This window comes from Pseudophryne corroboree, chromosome 10 (genome assembly GCF_028390025.1).
Source record: "Pseudophryne corroboree isolate aPseCor3 chromosome 10, aPseCor3.hap2, whole genome shotgun sequence".
NCBI classification, from domain to species: domain Eukaryota; kingdom Metazoa; phylum Chordata; class Amphibia; order Anura; family Myobatrachidae; genus Pseudophryne; species Pseudophryne corroboree.
This window is the reverse complement of record NC_086453.1, coordinates 103,545,861-103,568,506: the sequence shown is the minus strand read 5'-3', so window position 1 is coordinate 103,568,506 and position 22,646 is coordinate 103,545,861. Positions and strand designations below refer to the sequence as shown.

The 22,646-nt window shown below is 46.2% G+C and overlaps 1 protein-coding gene across 1 annotated transcript in view; it reads right to left on the bottom strand.

The window, feature by feature from the left end:
* Positions 1-6,634: 6,634 nt before the first annotated feature.
* LOC134966151 (visinin-like) overlaps positions 6,635-22,646 on the bottom strand; it is a 36,081-nt gene continuing 20,069 nt past the window's right edge. Inside the window, exons 2-3 of the mRNA XM_063942682.1 lie at positions 13,629-13,740; positions 6,635-7,176 (exon numbers count right to left, since the gene is read on the bottom strand). Coding sequence (XP_063798752.1) covers positions 7,079-7,176; positions 13,629-13,740 — 210 coding nt within the window. The 3' untranslated portion in view covers positions 6,635-7,078. The remainder of the gene's footprint in view (positions 7,177-13,628; positions 13,741-22,646) is intronic.

Genomic DNA, 22,646 nt, shown 5'->3' with positions numbered 1-22,646 from the left:
CTGGCATTCTAATCATAAGTATGCCAGAGTCTCTTAGAGTTAGGCTGCGCGGTGGGATGTTAGGGTTAGGCTGCAGGGAAGGTAGGGTTAGAGTTAGGCAGATGTAAGGGAGCGTTAGGTTTTGGTACCATCGGGGATGGTGAGGATTAGGCTGCAGGAGGGGGGCGGCGGGGGGGTGGTGGAAGGGTAAGGTATAGGCTGTGGGAAGGGGGGGTTAGGTAAAGGCACCACCTGGGAGGGTTAGAGTTAAGCTGTGGGAATGGAGGGATAGGGTTAGGGAAGTTGGTGGGGAGGGTAAGTATACTTACCGAACACCTGTTGGGATCTTTTCCATCGGGATGCTGCTGTCGGTCTTATGACCTCCATCATCCCAAATGTCAATAAAACGTATAACACCCATACCTACAGATAAACACTTATAAACACATACATATATACATAAATACACACACTTAAACACACACATACATACAGTCAAACATTTATACACATACATACAGTATAGTCACATACATATGTACATAGAGGGAGACATTAAAGTGCCTCCCCCCTTCTTCTCTCTCACCTTAAACAAGGCTGCACCTGCACTTACTGTTTTCAGAAGCTCCTCCATCCCCTCCTCTCTCTCTCTCCCATGCTGCTAGCCTGGGCTGGCACTGGCTGTTACTGAGTGCCATGTAGCCCCGCCTCCCTGCTTCTACTCCACCTACTTTTAGTTTCAGATTCTCACAGCTCGAAGCCTTGTAGTGCAGTCCTGCTGCACTTCACCTGTAATAAAGGCCTGGGGCCCCCCTGAGAGGGGATGGGGGGAAGGGAGGGGGGGCAGAGTTACGTGCCCCCTGTGTCTTGCCCCCCTTAATTCAGCTCAGAAATATACCTGGATAGACATCGGTGATAGTTTAAAGGGTATACTCTTTGTCTAACAACACGTGCTTTAACATCAAGCTTTGTGAAACCCCCTCAGAAATCCTGCATTGTTATTATTAACAAAATCACAGTTTTGTCTGCATCATCGTATCCGTCATAGCTCACTTTTTAGAACGTAGGTGCAGACTGTTAGACTAATGATAAGAGAGATTGGGTAAAACACAGAGCCTGCCCTAGGAATAGGCAATATAGGCAAATGCATAGGGGCACCTGGAAAAGCTTAAGGGTATCTGGAAATGCCTAGGGGCATCTGGGCAGGCTAGACATCTGAGCTCTTCTGCACTGTCTCCAAATTTCAAAAGTCCTGGCTGACAGTGGCTGTCCTCTGCAGGGATGTACAGGCTTTCCAGGACTGCTGCTCCATTGCCTGTCATATTATATGACAGGCAACAGCAGAAAGCCTGTACAGCCCAGTTCCTGCAGCTTCCTGATGAAGTGGTACACTAGCTTGACCAAGAGATTTGATTGCTGGAGACACACGATTGGGAGAAACTGATGGCTGGAAGCCCAAGGCGGGGGAGATCTGATGATTGGAGACACAAGGTGTGGGAGATTTGATGGCTAGAGACACAAAGGGATGAGGTTTGATGGCTGGAGAAACTGACACCCTCTGCCTCCCCAGTCACCCACTGTCACAGGGCCACACACCTCAGATGAAAAGGGTCCCACAATGGGGGAGGGAGGGGAGGGCAGAGACAGAATCTTGCTTTCTTGCCTAGGGCATCAAATTGGTCATGGCCAGCCCTGGTCAAACACATTAATTTACACATTATTGTAGATTTCTTTGGTTTTTTAAAAACATTGTCAATTCAGGCCATCAAAAATTCTAGTAATGTTTATTGAAACGATGGAATAAAAACATACAGTCATATATAACAATTGGGATATGCCGATTTTATGGATTTGACTATTGCTTGCCCTAGACATTTTGAAACTTGACAATAAAAAAGGTATTATAGCAACGTTACACTGTGAGTGGCTCCCTGGTACGTCATCACTAGTCTTACAGACAAACAATGGAATGTTCTAAGGAAGCAACACTTCCTAGTATACATAGAACAGTCCCCTAACAAAAATATATTCTAATGCATTTCTAAACTTGTGCATATATTAGATAGCAAACATCTTAATACAGCTGACTGTTGAATTCTATGTTAGTGGATACTAATAACATTTTTGTCACTCTTTATAGAAACGTTTAGCATTGATCTACTCTTGCTACGGTATTCAGCACATACTGTAAGTAAAAAGGAACCTTTAACTCTACATTGTTTTATTGTTTTATTTGTTTTATGATAATGTTCATTAGACTAGAAGTCCTGCTGAAGACACAGATGAGTATGAAAATTGACATTGATCACTTTCAACAGAGTAAATACTTATTATTAAATAGCTCAACATAATAAATTATTAAACTATTATAGAAATTAAAGTCAGTACTAAAAAGATCTGAATTCACTGACGACATATTCAACATACAACACAAAGTATAAAACACAGAAAATAAATAATACATTGATCTTGTATTTGACTTTTGAACCAATTTCAGAAATTGCATTGTAAAATAGGTTAGGAAGTAGCATGAGGATACTTCCAATGGAATAAGAATAGTACATTGACGTTGGAAAGAATGGGCTTTTGGAACTGAAAATGAAAGTTGTCCACACCCATTATTAAAACGTTACCTCATATTCCTATCTTCAGGGTAGCATTAACCTAAAAGGGGGGCATTTCGCCTCCTCCAGGCCCCCCAGGCAAACCTGGGCCAGAGTAATCAGTACCCCCCTCCCCCCATCCCGCTCTTGGAGTCCCTGACCACAAGTACCACAGCAATCCACTAATGTTCCGCTTTCTGCACACTTCCTGCAGAGAGCTGTTGAATTATGAATCTTATATGCTGCCTCCATACTAGCAGCATTGGCAGAGCTCAGGAAATGATGCAGACTATGGGCGGTATGTAATAAAGTCCAAGTTCAGTGACTGTGCGGTATGCCAGCCAAACTCGGTTGTTGCTTTTTTAAAGGGGCAATCATGTACAATGCATGGTTTAACCTTGTACATGATTGCCCCTTTAAAAAAACCTCAGAGTTCAGCCAGCATCCCACACGGCCTCTGAACTTTGACTTAATTGCATCTCGTCTACACCTGTATCAGCATGTAGGTAGGAGGTGGACCATCAAGATTGTTACTGGGAAGAGTAAAAATTCTTAACATTGAAAATATCAGAAATAATTTATGTAGCAAAGTACCAATTATCAGGACCTAAATTAGATTTATGTGCGAGTGAAATAAATATTTTATTGTGGAGATAATAATTAACTGTATTTTCTTAACAGTATCCCTAGTAGTGTGTTAGCATCACCTGGTGCATGTGCCAAACGTGGCATGTGGAATAGTTTTAAGTGGCAGGTTCGGAAGATGTACAAGCTAAGACCAATATGCAATGCTTGCCTTAAATTGTGGCCTCTATATGATATAAATAAAATAGCATTTTATTTATTTAGTTATTCATAGCAAACTATACCAATAATCCGAAACCAACAAATGTACCTATAAGTTCAGTCTGTGTTTTGGTCTATCCGGCTGCCACCAACTCTGTGACTGCTATTGTACTTCCCACACTTTATAGTTGTATGGTTGGAAATGTATTACATATTCTCCACAACTAAAATGTAGTTTCTGTTTATTTGTTGGGGTATATATATCTATATATATATATATATATATAAAATATATATATCTATATATATATATATATATACAGTCCATAACATCTGGCACTCTGATACAAGGCAAACAGCTACGCTGCGTGCCTGGATACAATAGCAATACATTTTCTTCACTTGAAATAAGCTTCCAGTGCCGTTTTTTCTTGGACGGTTTTATATATATCTCTCTCTCTATATATATATATATATATATATATATATATATATATATATAGAGAGAGAGAGAGAACTAGAACACTGAGCTCAACCAAATTTTAGGCGGCATAATGATCACATCCGGGTGCTGACCCCTGCTCGAGGCAGAACTGGAACGTCTTTTTCATAAACAGGTATTGCTTTCTTGGAGGCTACTCTATCATTGGGTCTGATTCAAAGATGTACTCAAATGCATTCCCAGCTATGTGTACATAGGGGGTCATTCCGACCCATTCACACGCTGCTATTTTTCCGCAGCCATGCGAACATGTCCGGAATGCGCATGCACAGTGGGCGCAATGCGCAGGCGCGTCGCTGCCCGGCGATGGGAAATGCCGAGCAGCGACTGAATCAACGAGGAAAACAATCGCTGCCAAGATCGCAACAAGATTGACAGGAGGAAGGCATTCCAGCGTGGCAACTGACCGTTTTCTGGGAGTGGAGTGGAAAACGCAGGCATTTGGAGGGCGGATGTCTGACGTCAATTCCGGGACCTGATAGGCTGAAGTGATCGCAGTGGGTAAGTCAGAACCTACTCCTAAACTGCACAAAATGTTTTTGCATAGCTCAGCTGCACAAGCGATCGCAGCCTTGCTATGCAAAAATACACATTCCCCATAGGCGGCGTCTAGTTGATCGCACAGGCTGCAAAAAGTTGCAGCGTGCGATCAACTCAGAATGAGGGCCATAGTTGCTGTGCGAAAATATGCAAATGTCGCAACCATCTGGATTTGGATTGAGACGCCCACCTGCAGCTTTGCGAAACCCAGTGGCTGCGTATAAAGACGCAGTGTCTGTCATAGAACAGTTGATATTGAAGTTCCAAATAACACAATGGTAACGCAGCAAGGGCACAGGAAGTAAGACACCAGAGACATTGCAGCTGCATATGGGATCACAGCTGCAGCCTCAAATATGCCCCCAAAAGTGACATGCCTGCACTTTTGATACCACTCCCCGTTACCTCCCCCCCAAGAGATCTCTGACTGTCAATCACTTTGCAAATAAATCCTCTCTGCAAACAATGCAGCACACACTCACTGCGACTTAAAGTGCGTTTACACTGGCCAATATATTGGCCATTCTATTGAACGGCCGATATATCTCTGGTCCACCGTCCAGTGTGTACCAACGATATGTCTGTGAACGCCGTTGTTCACAGACATATAGATTCGACCCTGCAGCACACACGATGACCAATACAGTATATCTACAGATATATTGGTGCATCGTTCTGCGTGTACGGGCGGTCAGCCAACCAACTACCCGTACACTTCCTGCACAAGCCAGCAGTGATTGACGGCTCAACTAGGCGGGCGCATGTAAATGCTTCCCCAGTTCGTGACGTCAGTCACGACGGATTGGGCAGGGTGTATTGCACACACAACACATCTGCCTATAGATATATCTGCAGATCCATTGATCTGAAGATACATCTATCAGTGTGTACCCACCTTTGTACGCATATGCAGACCGCCGATAATCGCTCAATTGCAGGAAAAATTGGGTTTGCATACATCTCCCAATCAGGCCCTTTGTCAGTGATTATGATTGCAGAATCTGATCTACAGTATGTTGTAAGGCAAATTTGACAAGTAAAACCCATTATACAGCTACAATATTTCCATGGATATTTAAAAAACAAATCCAGTGTTATTTGGAGTCTTTCATGAATTCTTTATTTTGCATTTTAAAACCTTATATAAGAAAACAGTTTTGGAGTCAAATCTGCAAATGGTGTCATGTGGATAATTATATTTGTGGCATAAATGAAGTATATTTAGTACTGATTACACAGTGAACAGGTGTGTTTCCCATAACGGTATACGTTCAGAATATTGATATGGTCTGAATGTCGACATAGCCTGAAGTTAAGCATGTCAGCATTCAGACCATGTTGACATTCTCGCGTTGACATTCAGATCCTGGATTTTTTTCGTACCCTGTCATTGTAGTCCTGCTTACAATGACCTTGCTCCTAGGGCCTAATTCATGTTTGTACGCACTTTCCTACGCAGCTGCAATTTTTTAGGCTACGGAATTGCTGGTCTTCGCAAAAGAAGATAAACGCCCACCAGAGCCATCGCAATCTCATTCACAACTGCGTACACATTTGCAGCCTATGCAACAACGTAGAACATTGACTGCTAGGGTAGCCCTATGGCTGCGCAGACTGGCCGCGGCAGTGGTGATGCAGGTGCAATGTTTCTCTACATACATAATCACAGCTGACAGCATATACATGCTCCAAAAATGTCCATGTCCACGCCTGTGTTTTTGCGTCCTCTCCCCGTTACCTCCCCTGAGCGGGCCCTTCCTGTCAATCACTCTGGGATGAAATTCTCACTGCAAGCAGCACTGCAGAGTTACCTTGGTGCGTGCGCACTGCGATCGCGGCACATACGCAGTCTGCCTATAATTGCTCAGTTGCGTGAACATCTGCATTGCATACAAACATGGATTAGGCCCAGCGGTGGCTGCTGCTCCCATCCAAGCAGTGCAGGGGGGAAGCTGGCCAGGACATATGAATGAACACACATGCATAGTTGTATGTAACATATGTCCTGGATTCCTTCTCCGAGGATCTGCTGCTGCCGCAACATGGAACACAGTGCTCCGGCTGTCAATCACCATTTAGCCCACCCCTGGACTCCCATTGGCTGGTTCCACAGGAGTCCAGGGGCGGGCTAAATAGTGATTGAGCCTGAGCACTGTGTTCCATGCTGCTGTGGCAGCAGATCCCCGGGGAAGGAAGCCAGGACATATGTTACATACAACTGCACATGTATGTTCATATGTCCTGGCCAGCTCCCCCCTGCACTGCTTGGACGGCACTGCAGCCCATAGCCATGTCCTGACCAGACAATTATCTTTGCAGTTTCTGCAGTCAGGGTCACAGTAAGAAACACAATGAGTGTACGTCACTGCCACAACCTCCCAGTGTATCCAAGAGAGTGTTACCATCTTAGTGTGGTATGATCATTTCCAATTATGTCAATTGCTGAAAATCCTGGAGAGGGAAGCAGTATTTGATGTCTGCTACACTTAAAAAGGTATTCTGGGACTTGTAGTCCAACAGCTGAATTGATAAAGACATCTATCCATGTTCTATGTTATAAATGTATAGAGCCTTTGTTGTGGCCTGTAAACATAACATGATACCTCACAAACACATATAAACCACATGCAATCACATTTGGCATATGTTTATGCCCTGTAGTATTCCTTCAAGACTTGCCGGCGACTTTCGGGTCATATTGTATAAGCCGCATTATGTCGTCGTTCATCATAACGCCTTGAATGAATTCTCCTTCAGCGATTTTATCTGGATGACAAGAAGAAGTGAATAAGACTTAACCATCGACTTTGGTTACATACACACATCATGGATATGTCTACAAAGTACAAAGGAGGTGATTCAGAGGTGGTCATTATAGCACAGCCCCTGTGTATTTGTACGCTGCGGCTGTGCTCATATATGTAAAAGCCAAAGTAGGCGCCTTAAGTATAAAAATGCTCAATGCCGGCCTCTGTGATCTGCTGCTGCACCCGAAGGCACAGCAACGGATCCACTGTGTGACCATCTGACATCTGAGAAAAGGTGCATACACACTGTGCGATATTTTAGTCAATATCGCTCATTTTCCCCCTTCTGAGCTATATTGACTAAAATAGCTTGGGTATGGGTGACCGGCGCTTGGGATCCTGCCGGTCACCATACCGACGCCAGGATCCCGGGGATTATAATGCCGTAGGGGGGGGGTGAGTGCAGCGAATCCCCTTGCGGGCTCGGTGGCGAGCTCCGCTAGCCACAGGTTCTGATCCCGTTCTATGGGTCTCGTGGATGGGTTCACTACGATATGCCGGCGGCCGGGCTCCCGGCGACCAGCAAACCGGCGCCGGGGGCCCGACCGCCGGCTTACCGACAGTGTGGTGAGTGCAAATGAGCCTCTTGCGGGCTCGCTGCACTCGCCACGCTACGGGTACGGTGGCGCGCTATGCGCGCCACACTATTTTATTCTCCCTCCAGGGGGGTCGTGGACCCCCACGAGGGAGAATAATTGTCGGTATGCCGGCGGTCGGGCTCCCGGCGCCAGTATGCTGGTCGCCGGGAGCCCGACCACTGGCATACTGAAGACCACCCCTCGTGGACACCTAGGAGTGAGAATAGTCCCTGTTAGTCGGCATGCCGACTGTCGGGATTGTGAGGTGGCGGGATGTAGTTGTAGGTATTGTGTCACATAAGTACATCCCGACTAAAATATCACACAGTGTCTATGATGCAAATGATGGCCAATGCATGTTCCTGTGGGGTCGTTAACGACCTTCTCTGTCAGCCGTACATGCAGGTCAATTTTGGCTATGTTGGCCAAACCTGTATGTACGGGCCGGCTGTGACTTGACATCACTGAGCAATGTTGTTTTCTGTATCGCTCAGTGTGTACACACAATGGCCCTCATTCCGAGTTGATCGCTTGCTAGCTATTTTTTGCAGATCAGATAGTCGCCACCTCTAGGGGAGTGTATTTTCACTTTGCAAGTGTGCGAACGCTTGTGCAACCGAGCGGGACGATAAAGTATTTTGCAGTTTCTGAGTAGGTCTGAACTTACTCAGCCCTTACGATCACTTCAGCCTGTCCGGTCCCGGAAATTAAAGTCAGATACCCACCCTGCAAACGCCTGGACACGCCTGCGTTTTCCCTACCACTCCCAGAAAACGGTCAGTTGACACCCAGAAACCCCTTCTTCCTCTCAAACTCCTTGCGATCGGTTGTGCGAATGGATTCGTCACTAGAAGCATTGCACAGCAACGTTGCTGTTTGTACCCGTACGATGCGTGTGCGCATTGCGGTGCATATGCATGCACAGTAGTAACCTGATCACTGCGCTGCGAAAAACGTCAGTGAGCGATCAACTCGGAATGAGGGCCAATATCGTTTGCTGTATCGCTCAGTGTGTGCGCACAATAGGGATCATTCCGACCCGTTCGCACCGCTACGACAAACTGTTATTATGGATTGTTTTTTTAACTGGAACATGCATTATGGCTTAATATGCTATGTAAGTAAAATGTTTTATGGGTAATTATGAAAAAATGTATTACAATAAAGTTGTTTACAGGAGGTTTAATTGGTTAATAAAGAAATTAATATGGAACATTCCTAGCAAGTTTTCCATTAAATATGGCTGAATAAAATGCTAATGGCCAACTACAGACTTGGGGGTCTATTTATTAAGCCTTGAAGAGAGATAAAGTAGACGGATATAAAGAACCAACCAACCAGCTCCTAACTGCCATGTTACAGACTGGTAACTGTTATTTTTCTATCCCAGTCTGTAACATGGCAGTTAGGAGCTGATTGGCTGGTATTTATCTCTGTCCACCATATATCTCTCCATGGGGTATATTTACTAAGCTCCCGATTTTGACCGAGATGCCGTTTTTTCATCAAAGTGTCATCTCGGTCAATCTCGGTCATTTACTAAACACTAATCACGGCAGTGATGAGGGCATTCGTAATTTTTTTCTAGTTCAGGTAAAAAATTACGAATGAATACACCATCGGTCAAATTACGCCTGTTTAAGTATGAATCTCGGTCATTTACTAAGAAGTGCAAAGCAAAAAAACCCAAAACACTGCCGTGAAAAATTACAATTCGTAAAAAAGTCCTAAAAAAAAACAGACCTGCTTTTTTTATTCGTGATTTGAGATGCATGCAGGGATCCATGAGATCCGTGCATGTATATCAGTGGGAAGGGGTTGGAAAGTGCTTTTTTTTGCCAAAAAAAATTGCGTGGGGTCCCCCCTCCTAAGCATAACCAGCCTCGGGCTCTTTGAGCCGATCCTGGTTGCAGAAATATGGGGGGAAAAATGACAGGGGTTCCCCCATATTTAAGCAACCAGCATCGGGCTCTGCGCCTGGTCCTGGTCCCAAAAATACGGGGGACAAAAAGAGTAGGGGTCCCCCGTATTTTTAAAACCAGCACCGGGCTCCACTAGCTGGACAGATAATGCCACAGCCGGGGGTCACTTTTATATAGCGCCCTGCGGCCGTGGCATCAAAAATCCAACTAGTCACCCCTGGCCGGGGTACCCTGGGGGAGTGGGGACCCCTTCAATCAAGGGGTCCCCCCCCCCCAGCCACCCAAGGGCCAGGGGTGAAGCCCGAGGCTGTCCCCCCCCATCCAATGGGCTGCGGATGGGAGGGCTGATAGCCTTTGTTGTAAAAGAAAAGATATTGTTTTTAGTAGCAGTACTACAAGTCCCAGCAAGCCTCCCCCGCATGCTTGTACTTGGAGAACCACAAGTACCAGCATGCGGCGGAAAAACGGGCCCGCTGGTACCTGTAGTACTACCACTAAAAAAATACCCAAAAAAACACAAGACACACACACCGTGAAAGTATAATTTTATTACATACATACACACATACATACATACTTACCTTATGTTCTCACGCAGGTCGGTCCTCTTCTCCAGTAGAATCCAAGGGGTACCTGTTGAAGAAATTCTACTCACCAGATCCAGTGGTCCAGGCTCCTCGGCAAATCCAGGGATAATCCACGTACTTGAATAAAACAAAAAAACGGCTGCCCGACCACGAACTGAAAGGTGACCCATGTTTGCACATGGGTCACCTTCCCACGAATGCCAGAAACCCACTCTGACTGATGTCTAAGTGGGTTTCTTCAGCCAATCAGGGAGCGCCACGTTGTAGCACCCTCCTGATCGGCTGTGTGCTCCTGTACTGACTGACAGGCAGCACACGGCAGTGTTACAATGTAGCGCCTATGCGCTCCATTGTAACCAATGATGGGAACTTTCTGCTCAGCGGTGACGTCACTTTAGGTCAACCGCAGGGCAGAAAGTTCCCATCATTGGTTACAATGTAGCGCATAGGCGCTACATTGTAACACTGCCGTGTGCTGCCTGTCAGTGAAGACAGGACCACACAGCTGATCAGGAGAGTGCTACAACGTGGCACTCCCTGATTGGCTGAAGAAACCAACTTAGCCAGAAGGCAAAGTGGGTTTCTGGCATTCGTGGGAAGGTGACCCATGTGCAAACATGGGTCACCTTTCAGTTCGTGGTCGGGCAGCCGTTTTTTTGTTTTATTCAAGTACGTGGATTATCCCTGGATTTGCCGAGGAGCCTGGACCACTGGATCTGGTGAGTAGAATTTCTTCAACAGGTACCCCTTGGATTCTACTGGAGAAGAGGACCGACCTGCGTGAGAACATAAGGTAAGTATGTATGTATGTGTGTATGTATGTAATAAAATTATACTTTCACGGTGTGTGTGTCTTGTGTTTTTTTGGGTATTTTTTTAGTGGTAGTACTACAGGTACCAGCGGGCCCGTTTTTCCGCCGCATGCTGGTACTTGTGGTTCTCCAAGTACAAGCATGCGGGGGAGGCTTGCTGGGACTTGTAGTACTGCTACTAAAAACAATATCTTTTCTTTTACAACAAAGGCTATCAGCCCTCCCATCCGCAGCCCATTGGATGGGGGGGGACAGCCTCGGGCTTCACCCCTGGCCCTTGGGTGGCTGGGGGGGGGGGGACCCCTTGATTGAAGGGGTCCCCACTCCCCCAGGGTACCCCGGCCAGGGGTGACTAGTTGGATTTTTGATGCCACGGCCGCAGGGCGCTATATAAAAGTGACCCCCGGCTGTGGCATTATCTGTCCAGCTAGTGGAGCCCGGTGCTGGTTTTAAAAATACGGGGGACCCCTACTCTTTTTGTCCCCCGTATTTTTGGAACCAGGACCAGGCGCAGAGCCCGATGCTGGTTGCTTAAATATGGGGGAACCCCTGTCATTTTTTTTCCCCATATTTCTGCAACCAGGATCGGCTCAAAGAGCCCGAGGCTGGTTATGCTTAGGAGGGGGGACCCCACGCATTTTTTTTTGGGATTTTACATTGTTTAATTAAAAAAAAAAAAAATAAGAACCCCAGCACGGATCACACAGATCCGGCCGAGATTGATTGTAAAAAAAAACGGCAGTGTTTTGCTAATCACTGCCGTAAAAATAGGTAAAAAAAAACGAATGACATCGACATCGGAAGCAAAGAAAAATACGAATACGACAGCTTAGTAAATCCATCGTAATCAATTCAAAAAGTTGCAGTTTTACACTGTCGATGTCATTCGTGATTGAACTTTGACCTATTTTCGGAAATTACGAATCTTAGTAAATATACCCCACGTCTTAGTAAATAGACCCCAATGTTCTGTTAAGGAAAACTGTCTAAAATCCAAAGTCTTCCGCAAGTTTCTGAAGAGTAGTAAGTATGAGCAATGTGTAACATTCACATACAGTAGTAAAATGCAACAATATGCTATTTATTTCACGTGCCCATATTTAATACCCCTTTTACATCTAAATCCCTGGTCTGACCTGGGATTTGCAACACAGTTCCAAACTGGGCCAGACCCGGGACAGACCCTTTCTCACTGCAGCGCGAATCCGGGTTATTCCCACATTGGCACCGCTCCCACTGCAAACAGGTTAACGGCAGGCCCTTGGAGATTACATCGGGTGTCGTACGGTATGCCGGCGGTCGGGCTCCCGGCGCCCAGCATACCGGCGCCGGCAGCCCGACCGCCGGTATACCGACAGCGTGGCGAGCGCAAAGGAGCCCCTTGCGGGCACGGTGGCGCGCTACACTATTTTATTCTCCCTCCAGGGGGGTCGTGGACCCCCACGAGGGAGAATAGTTGTCAGTATGCCGGGTGTCGGGATTCCGGTGCCGGTATACTGTGCGCTGGGATCCCGACATTCGGCATACAGAAGACCACCCGATTACATCATGTCCTTGCACTTGAATGTGGCTCTCCAAAGGGCATAGCTACCGGAGGTGCAGGGAGTACAGCTGCTATGGGGCCAGAGCTGAGAGGGGCCCATATTTCCTTTCACAGTTACATGTGTTATATACAAAGGCATAGCTACCATAGGTGCAGGGAGTGCAGCTGCTATGTTACAGTAACATGTATTAGTTGCATTTTTCACCATTGGGGCCCTTTACAAACTTTTGCCTTGTGGCCTACAATAAATTTTGTTAAGTCCCTAGACCTGCTCATAGTGTGGTATAAAATGAACCGCAGGGCATTACAATGTTACAGTCCCTCTGTCTCCCGTGAATAGATGCTGTGCACATGCGCACAGCATTTTTTCACCGCTGCTCTGCTAGACACTGCAGCCCGCGGGTGGGACAGCGGGACAGTCCCAAAAAACGGGGGCCTGGGGTACTGTAATATGGGACAATGGGGGTAATTCCAAGTTGATCGCAGCAGGAAATTTTTTAGCAGTTGGGCAAAACCATGTGCACTGCAGGGGAGGCAGATATAACATGTGCAGAGAGAGATAGATTTGGGTGTGGTGAGTTCAATCTGCAATCTAAATTGCAGTGTAAAAATAAAGCACATGGTTTTGACCAACTGCTAAAAAATATCCTGCTGCGATCAACTTGGAATTACCCCCCATATGAACAAGGGACACTGTATGTTATAATGTGAATTATGGGTACTGTGTTGCATGATGTGTACTGGCAGCCCTATAGAGTGACATAATATGAACTAGGGCACTACTATGGTTCATAAAATAAACAAGGATGACTATTATGGGGCATAACAGAACAGCATGCTTCAACTTTGTCAAACTGCAAATAAACAAATAAATAATAAATATTTTGTAAATAAATTATAAATATATTAATTAATTAATTAATTTATAAATATGACAACTTATGTACTAATATTTAAACGTTCAGATACCATGGTCTTTCTTTTTAAAGTAAGCCCATAGCTTGTCTGCTCTTTTCTGTGGTGTATTTTCATCATCTGGTAGATTTTTCTGTTCTTCTGCAGGAATCATCTTGAATATCGCCTGTAGATAAAGAGAAGTTAATTTTTAATTGTTGAGTGAAACGATTTCAATACTTATAAGTAATTTCTCTAAGAGAGCACACCAACCACCAAGGAGAAATACTGTATTGGTAAACTAAGATAATGCCAACAATTACAAATACGGAAAAAATTAAAACGATAAGACAATTATTAGAAAGTCCTTTAAATTATACAATTGCTCTGAAATATCTTATGATTTCTCCTGTATGGAGCAGAACAAAAATGTTGCCATTTGTTACTCATAATATTGTATGTGGAGTTTTGGTCTGTGTATTTGATGCTGGGTTTCAGAGAACGGCCGTTTACCAAGACAAAAAAGATCGGAACTCGGATGGAAGAAGCAGATGTGGAGGAATCTCCTTTAAAAGTTTTCCATAATGTATTCCATCATGACTTGAATTGTAGGTAAAATACATGACCTCAGGGTGACTAGTACCACAGAGCAGCGCTGTAATTGGGCGTCAGTGTGCCCTGTGCCAGTCCCACCCCCTAAATCCTGCCTATTATGGCTTCAGTTGTGGGTTAACACATGACCTCCAGGTTACTAGTACCAAGGAGCAGTACTGTAACTGGGAGGCAGTGCACCCTGTGCCAGCCCCACCCCCTACATCCATGATGCCCTGCCTAGAAGGCAGGGGCACTAGCTCTGCCCGGAGTGTCCTAAGGACGCTCTGGACAGCTCCACAGATACGGGTTGCCTGTCTGGAATGTCACTTGGATGCTCTGGGTGTCTTTCAGTAGCGCTACTGACTGCAGAGTGCCTGTCTGTAGTATCACTTGGATGCTCCAGGTGACTATGCAGTAGCGCTACTCTAACAGTGGAGTTTAAATAGCAGGCTAGATAAGAAAACTGCACCAAGTGATGTCAGAGCTCACATGAGCAGGAGTCACATGACAGTGATGTCAGAGCCCACATGAACAGGAGTCACATGACCGTGATGTCAGAGCACGCATGAGCAGGAGTAAGAAAGCATAACCCCCCCCCCCCAGAAATTAATGCAGTCCTGGTAGGAGTGCTTTAACCACTCAACTGGCTGACATTTTCTCCAAAAATCACTCAGAAATTTACGTTTTTTCTTGATTGAATTAGGTTAAGAACATCTATTTAAACATATCTAACACAATTCTATTTTTTTTTTAAATAATAATTATTTGTAAACAATTTTTTTTTTAGAACCATTGGTTAAACATTGATGGCAGAAATATTGGACCATAGCGACCATCGCAAACCTACATTTTCCCGGCGGCTGCTTCTGTCTGCAGCCTCCAGTGTACACAGGGAAGGTAAGGGAAACATCACAGCAGTCACTGGGGCAAGGAACCAGGATTCAGAGCGGTCGGGAGGTCTCTCTGACAGCAGAATTCTCTTCCAGCAGCTGCACAGTGCGATTTATGACGTCAGGGAAAGCACAGCCTGGTGTGGTTGCATCTGATGCAACCACCCCAGGCAAGTGGTTAACCTGAGACAGGTCAGAATCTAATAATGCTTACCTACATTCCCAGAATGTATGGGAGATGTTTGAATTCTGGAGAGTAGGCCTACCTCTTGGTTCCCTCCTACTTCCCTGGTCATATGGGTGGTGTGATGCCTTGATGACTTGATTTACAGTTATTTGTGTCATTAGGCCCCTTTCCCATTGAATAATATCACATCAGGTCCACGTGGGGGAAGAGCCACGATGACACAAATTGTATCACCACATCTCCGCTTGCATCACCACAGGTAGGGTAATAATATTAAGCATTCATTTACCTGTACTAGTACTATAAATGTTGCTTTAGTAACATACAGTAATGATACAAATTAAACATGGAGCCTGGGGTGGGCTTTTGAGACATCATACACACTGCACAGCAATGTAATAAGGTGTCCTCAGGCTAACAGATAATATAGTTATAGTTTGAGTGTAATTTACACAAAATAATTTAACATGCAGTATAAGTAAGTGGAGCGGTGATAATTGTCCCCCTGCCCGGACACTGTATTATTAACTCTGCTAATCGCAGCCTGGTCTGGCAGACCCAGAGGGAGGAAACACCTCCCAATGGGACTGCCTTGTGTGTCTGTGACTGACAAGTAGGACTTCCAATAGGAAGTCACTGCCGGTCACAGTGAAGCCATGTAGTCTCGGTCTGCATCTGGCTCCACTGATACAGATCAAGGTGGTGGATTTTATCTTGGGGGGCTGCAGTCCTACAGCCTATAGGTAAATTCCGCCACTAGTTGCGACTGTTTAAAGCTGTAATTTTTTCATTAACAGTAACATGACAGAAGCTGATTGGCTGGTACTTTATCTCTCTCCGCTTTATCACTCTCCAAGACTTAGAACATAGACCCCTTTCCTCTTTTTCAGATTTTCTGTGCTTTCACCTCTAATATACTCAGGGTCGGACTGGCCCACAGGGGGGGAACAGGGGAAACCCCCGGTGGGCCCCAATGCCTGTAGGCCCTTGTCCTCCTCTAGGGATCAGGTTCCAGACTCTATCCTAGTGCACTTGAATTATGCATTATGAATATGTTACATCGGGGGCAAATCTAGAGAGAAGGGGACCTGTGTGCAGTCTCCGGGTGTGGGTTCCCTCCTCTCCTGTCCCTCTGCTGGCAGCAGCGCTTTTAGCGCTCTTTCTGAGCGCTAGAGACTCTGGCACAGTGCCAGAGTCTACAGCGCATGCACAAGTCTCCGAAAAAATGTCGCAGTGGCCATTTTTCCGGAGACCATGCATGCGCTGTAGACTCTGGCACTCTGCCAGAGTCTCTAGTGCTCAGACAGAGCACTAACAGCACTGCTGTGGCTGCCGGCTACGGGACTCGGGAGAGGAGGGGACCCACACCCGGACACCAGAAAGGTAAGTATATAGAAGAAATGAGTGCAGTGTGTGCGGTGTGGGCCCCCTCTGGACGCAGGGGCTCTTGTGCACCGCACTCACTGCACCCACTATAGATACGCCAGTGTGTTACATTATACTTCACAAGAATATGGTTTATTATATATTTACCAAGGGGCACAGAACATGTACTCTGTAATGATTAGCCAAGCCTCTGTGGTGTCTGGCCACACCCCCACTGTAGCCTGACCACACCCTTAATCATTGGCCCCTACAGCAGCACTTCCCCGGAGGGCCCTTCATGCCCCAGTCCGACACTGAATATACTGTACTTCTAAGCAGTGATCCTTCTGATGCTTCTCAGCCACCCCTTCACAGACCTCCTGCGCTCTCTTTCCTCTGTCACTCCTGTCTATCTCTCCTTGTGTCTCACAATCTCTCACATGTTCTCTTCCTCTTACCTGGTCTTAGCTCCACGCCCAGAGAGCACTGCCAGCTCAGCTGAGTTTAGCTCCCAACAGCAAGGACTGTCAGGATTAGTAGCATACCTCCCGTCACCTGCAGGAGGAGGAGGCCCAAATCTAGGGGGTGTGACCTCATGGTTAGGGGACATAGCCTCGCAGGAACACCTGGGCCCTAGATCCCTCCCCTATTTCCCTGGTGTGTCAGGAGGAAGACTGAGAACAGAGATCTTTGCAGCTCCTTCCCCTATTCTCGTGCTGTGTCGGAAGGGAGACTGAGAAGAGGGATCTTTACAGATCCTTCCGCATTCCCCTACTGTGTCGGGAGGGAGACTGAGAACAGAGATCTTTGCAGCTCCTTCCCCTATTCTCGTGCTGTATCGGAAGGGAGACTGAGAAGAGGGATCTTTACAGATCCTTCCCCATTCCCCTACTGTGTCGGGAGGGAGACTGAGAAGAGAGATCTTTGCAGATCCTTCCCCATTCTTTGGCTGTGTCAGAAAGGATACTGAAAAGAGGGATCTTTGCAGATCATTCCCCTACTGTGTCGGAAAGGAGACTGGAAGAGGGATCTTTGCAGATCCGTTCTCCCCCTTTTCCCTTCTGTCACTGTGACACAGACACAGCTGATGACAGGTCTGGCTCTCCTGCAGTGCTGCCGGCATATGAAGGCTTTCACGCTTGCGAAAGCTGGATGCGGCAATAAACAAGTGTGGAGAGGTGATCTGCTGGGACACTTTCTCGCAGGCTATGTTCCGGCAGCTTCATTTTGCTACATTCATACGGTATTTCTAACTGTCACATTGTGACCAGTGGCACATTTTTCATATCCCAACCACATTTCATATGCAGATTGTGATAAATGGGCCCCAAAGTGATGTATAAGTACAAAAAATATTCCGTTGATAAACTACATATATATGCTGCAGTCACTTTAAAATAAAATAAACTCAGTGCATTTCCATGATGAGCTCAGTAATTGTATAACAGCATAGAGTTACTGGCCTTTAGTTCTGAATATCAGTATCTCATTACCTATCTCATGAGATTAGAAAAATCGTATTGCTTTATACAATTACAAAAAGTATAGGCTTATTAAATGGCCTCCATACAGGTACATATCAGTGTCATCATGTTAATTTCATAGGTTTCTTTATTCCTCTCCTGCACAGTATGTTCCTGCTCGGATTAGTGACATCTGCTAGTGACAGTTTTATTATTCTCTCTCTTTCCGGGTTTTTATTTTTTCAACTAGTGTAACACAGAGCATATGACCTTACCCTCAGCATGTAACACAGAGCATATGACTTTACCCTCAGCATGTAACACAGAGCATATAACCTTACCCTCAGCACAGAGGCACACAGCCCACAGCACACAGCCGCCCCGCAGGACACAGGAGAGGAGCGCAGCGCAGCGGTCACAGGGGTAAGGAGAAGGAGGGAGGTGGTGGAGGAAGCCGCAGTAGCGTTTTGTTACTGGTTGAGGCGCTGCTGCTGTCCCTCTGCTTCACTATAGGCTGTCTTCCGCCGCTGTGAAGCGCATCCCAGCCATTCACAGCGGCGGAGAACAGCCTATAGTGAAGCAGAGGGACAGCAGCAGCAGCGCCTCCACCAATAACACAGCGCTGCTGCGGATCCCTCCTCCACCTCCCTCATCCTCCTTCTCTCCTGCCCGGGAATCGTGATCCATCTCTGCCAGAAGCTGCACCGAGGAGCCTGAGCCAGCAGAGAGGGGTAAGTATAATTCTTTCTTTCTTTCTTGCTTTCTTTCTTGCTTTCTTTCTCTTTCTTCATGTGCAAAAAGGGGGACTGTCTACCGTAATGTCTAACAAGGGCACGCTGGCTGCCTTAAGGTGTAAAAAGGGGACGCTGTCTGCCGCTATGTGTAAAAAGGGCACACTGTCTGCCGTAATGTGTAACAAGGGCACGCTGTCTGCCAATATGTGTAAAAAGGGGGACGCTGTCTGCCGTAATGCGTAAAAAGGAGACGCTGTCTGCCGTAATGTGTAAAAAGAGGAATCTGTCCGCCGTAAGGTGTAAAAGGGTCTCTACCTGGTGTAGTGGTGCTACTGTGCGGCGTAATTTGAATAATGGAGACTACTGTGCACCGTTTTATAGATTGGTATTATTTTGGCGCGCACTGCCCCTGTTTTGCATGCAGGGTTGGGGCTCCGATGCCGTTTCTTGCACACAGTGCTAAAATGTCTAGTTACGGCACTGTAGCTAGGTATCCATTTCTCTGGGCCTGAGCAGGTCCCCCTCACGAGATCCTTTCCAGGGGTGAGGGGATGGACTTGGATGGGATGGGGAGAGGGGGGGGCAAAGCATTTTGTCGCACCTGGGCCCACCGCTCGCTAGTTCCGCCACTGCCTCAGCATGTAACACAGAGCATATGACCTTACCCTCAGCATGTAACACAGAGCATATGACCTTACCCTCAGCATGTAACACAGAGCATATAACCTTACCCTCAGCATGTAACACAGAGCATATGACCTTACCCTCAGCATGTAACACTGAGCATATGACCTTACCCTCAGCATGTAACACAGAGCATATGACCTTACCCTCAGCATGTAACACAGAGCATATGACCTTACCCTCAGCATGTAACACAGAGCATATGACCTTACCCTCAGCATGTAACACAGACCATATGACCGTACCCTCAGCATGTTACACAGAGCATATGACCTTACCCTCAGCATGTAACACAGAGCATATGACCTTACCCTCAGCATGTAACACAGAGCATTTGACCTTACCCTCAGCATGTAACACAGAGCATATGACCTTACCCTCAGCATGTAACAGAGCATATGACTTTACCCTCAGCATGTAACACAGAGCATATGACCTTACCCTCAGCATGTAACACAGAGCATATGACCGTACCCTCAGCATGTAACACAGAGCATTTGACCTTACCCTCAGCATGTAACACAGAGCATATGACCTTACCCTCAGCATGTAACACAGAGCATATGACCGTACCCTCAGCATGTAACACAGACCATATGACTGTACCCTCAGCATGTAACACAGAGCATATGACCTTACCCTCAGCATGTAACACAGAGCATATGACCTTACCGTCAGCATGTAACACAGAGCATATGACCGTACCCTCAGCATGTAACACAGAGCATATGACCGTACCCTCAGCATGTAACACAGAGCATTTGACCTTACCCTCAGCATGTAACACAGAGCATATGACCTTACCCTCAGCATGTAACACAGAGCATATGACCTTACCCTCAGGATGCTCCCTGTGTGGTCAGCGCCAAACTTTTCACATCCCGCAACTCTTAGCCTGGCCAATATCTGCAATATACACTACAGCATCTATTTGATCCGTTTCCTGATATGATCAGTCATCACAAGGAGGGTGCTGCTGTTTTTCTTGGGTGCCTCCACTTAGTTTAGAGTTTGCATCATCATTATAGTAAGAATGATGTTAGAACCTTGCATGCATTGTTTGGGCTGTGCTCAAAGTGCTTTAATATGTAACTGTGAATTATCCTGAGCATGACCAGTTAGTAGTGGCACAGCTTATGATTCACCACTACAATAAACACTTACATACACTGCAGACGCTCCCTCAGATCCCAGCTATTTGATGATACTTTATGATCTCTGCCATTCCCCCATAAAATCTTACTCATGCCCCCACTACTTTCCCTCCCTTTATAATGTAAGCCCCCACAAGGAGAGCTCCCCTTCTTCATGTTTCATCCCTTCCCACTATGCTAAACAGGGATGCGGTTAAGATACTTGGTGTTGGGATCCCGGCAGTTGGAATACCAGCGCGATCCTGACAACTGTCAGAATGACAACGCAGGAATCCCAACAGGATCAGGAGACTGACGCCGGAATCCCAACAGGATCAGGAGACTGACACAGGAATCCCAACAGGATCAGGAGACTGACGCTGGAATCCCAACAGGATCAGGAGACTGACGCTGGAATCCCAACAGGATCAGGAGACTGATGCCGGAATCCCAACAGGATCAGGAGACTGATGCCGGAATCCCAACAGGATCAGGAGACTGATGTCGGAATCCCAACAGGATCAGGAGACCGATGCCGGAATCCCAACAGGATCAGGAGACTGACGCCGGAATCCCTACAACCAGCATCCCGACTGTAAGTATTGTGGGAGATTTAGGGTTAGGCCCAGGGAGGACGGATTTGGGTTTAGGCGCCACCTGGGGGGAGGGGAGGGGGGAAGGGTTAGGCTGCGGGGAGAAAGGGTTAGGGTTGGGCACCACCAGGGTGAAGTTAAGTTTAGGCACTAAGGGGGGAGGGTTAGGGTTAGGCTGTGGGAAGGGAGGGTTAGGGTTAGGGGGGTAGGGGAGAGGGGATAGCATAGTTACCTCTCCCCTGTCGGGATTTTAAACATCAGGTCAAACATTCCAAACCTGCTAAACATATCTAAGCTATTAGACACATACACATGATTGAGACTACATATGTAAATATGGATATGTTTGCTGATCAACAGATTATTTTGTTGCTTTGTACCCTGTTTTGTATATCATTGCCAGGGGAAGACACAGAATTTCTAGATGGGGGATTCCAATGCAATCCACAATCTCCCACTCTGCGGAACATTGGAGCAACTGCGGGAGTCTGGTGGAGCCGCAGAACCTAGTGCAGACACTGGTTTTCTTATACACTGGATAGTGTATGGCAAACAGAAGTAATAATTAACACTATAGATGGTCTATATTATAGGCTGTATAAAACATATTTAACTAATATAAATAACATAAGTGGTCAGGAAAAGGTTAAACATACGATAGTAAATAAATACACAAACATAATAGAACCAGTAGAAGACCGAACTGCACTTTCTAAGCACACATTCTCCCACCTCATGGTAAGGAGCCTGTTTTTTCTTCCTGGCAGCTACTCTTTGGCCCAGTGCACCGATTGAGCGCTCAGAACCACACACAGCAAACTTGGCAGAAGAAGCTGCTGCCATTGGGTACATTCAGCAGCTCCACTCTGTGAATAAACTGCGTGTTGTCATGGCAGCTCTAGTAATCATATTATATACTATTGCTATTGTGTTCAGAATTTTAGCTGCTGGCCAGGCGGAGGGGGGTTTCCAGGCAACCAGAAACACCCTCTGCGTTTTCCTATGATTGCTGTGTACAGTATTGCAGATATTTGTGCATACTTAACAAGAGAAGGAGCCTGAAGAGGAGACACTGCTGGACACCTCGGTGGGAGGGGAGGCATCATCGGGCGCCGCTAAGGGAAAAATGCTTTGATTCCTGGGTCCGCATGAAGTGGGTGGTGTTAAAGTGATGCAATTTGTGTAATTTAGCCCCATCCCCTAAATACGGTGTTGTGATTCCCGTGGTAATCTCCCCATCATGCCTGCTTTATTAGGAAGTGAGTGGGATGCAGGAGTTACACCTACTGTTCCAGGAGTGCGGGGGACTAACCTAAAAATTTTGATTTTCCTGCAAATTCTGCTAGAGTAGGTAAGTGTGGCTTTGTGGCACCCTATAAATAATAATAAAATACATAGGCCTACACATAAAAACATGGAGCTCAACCACTATCAAGGTACAATGTGAAAA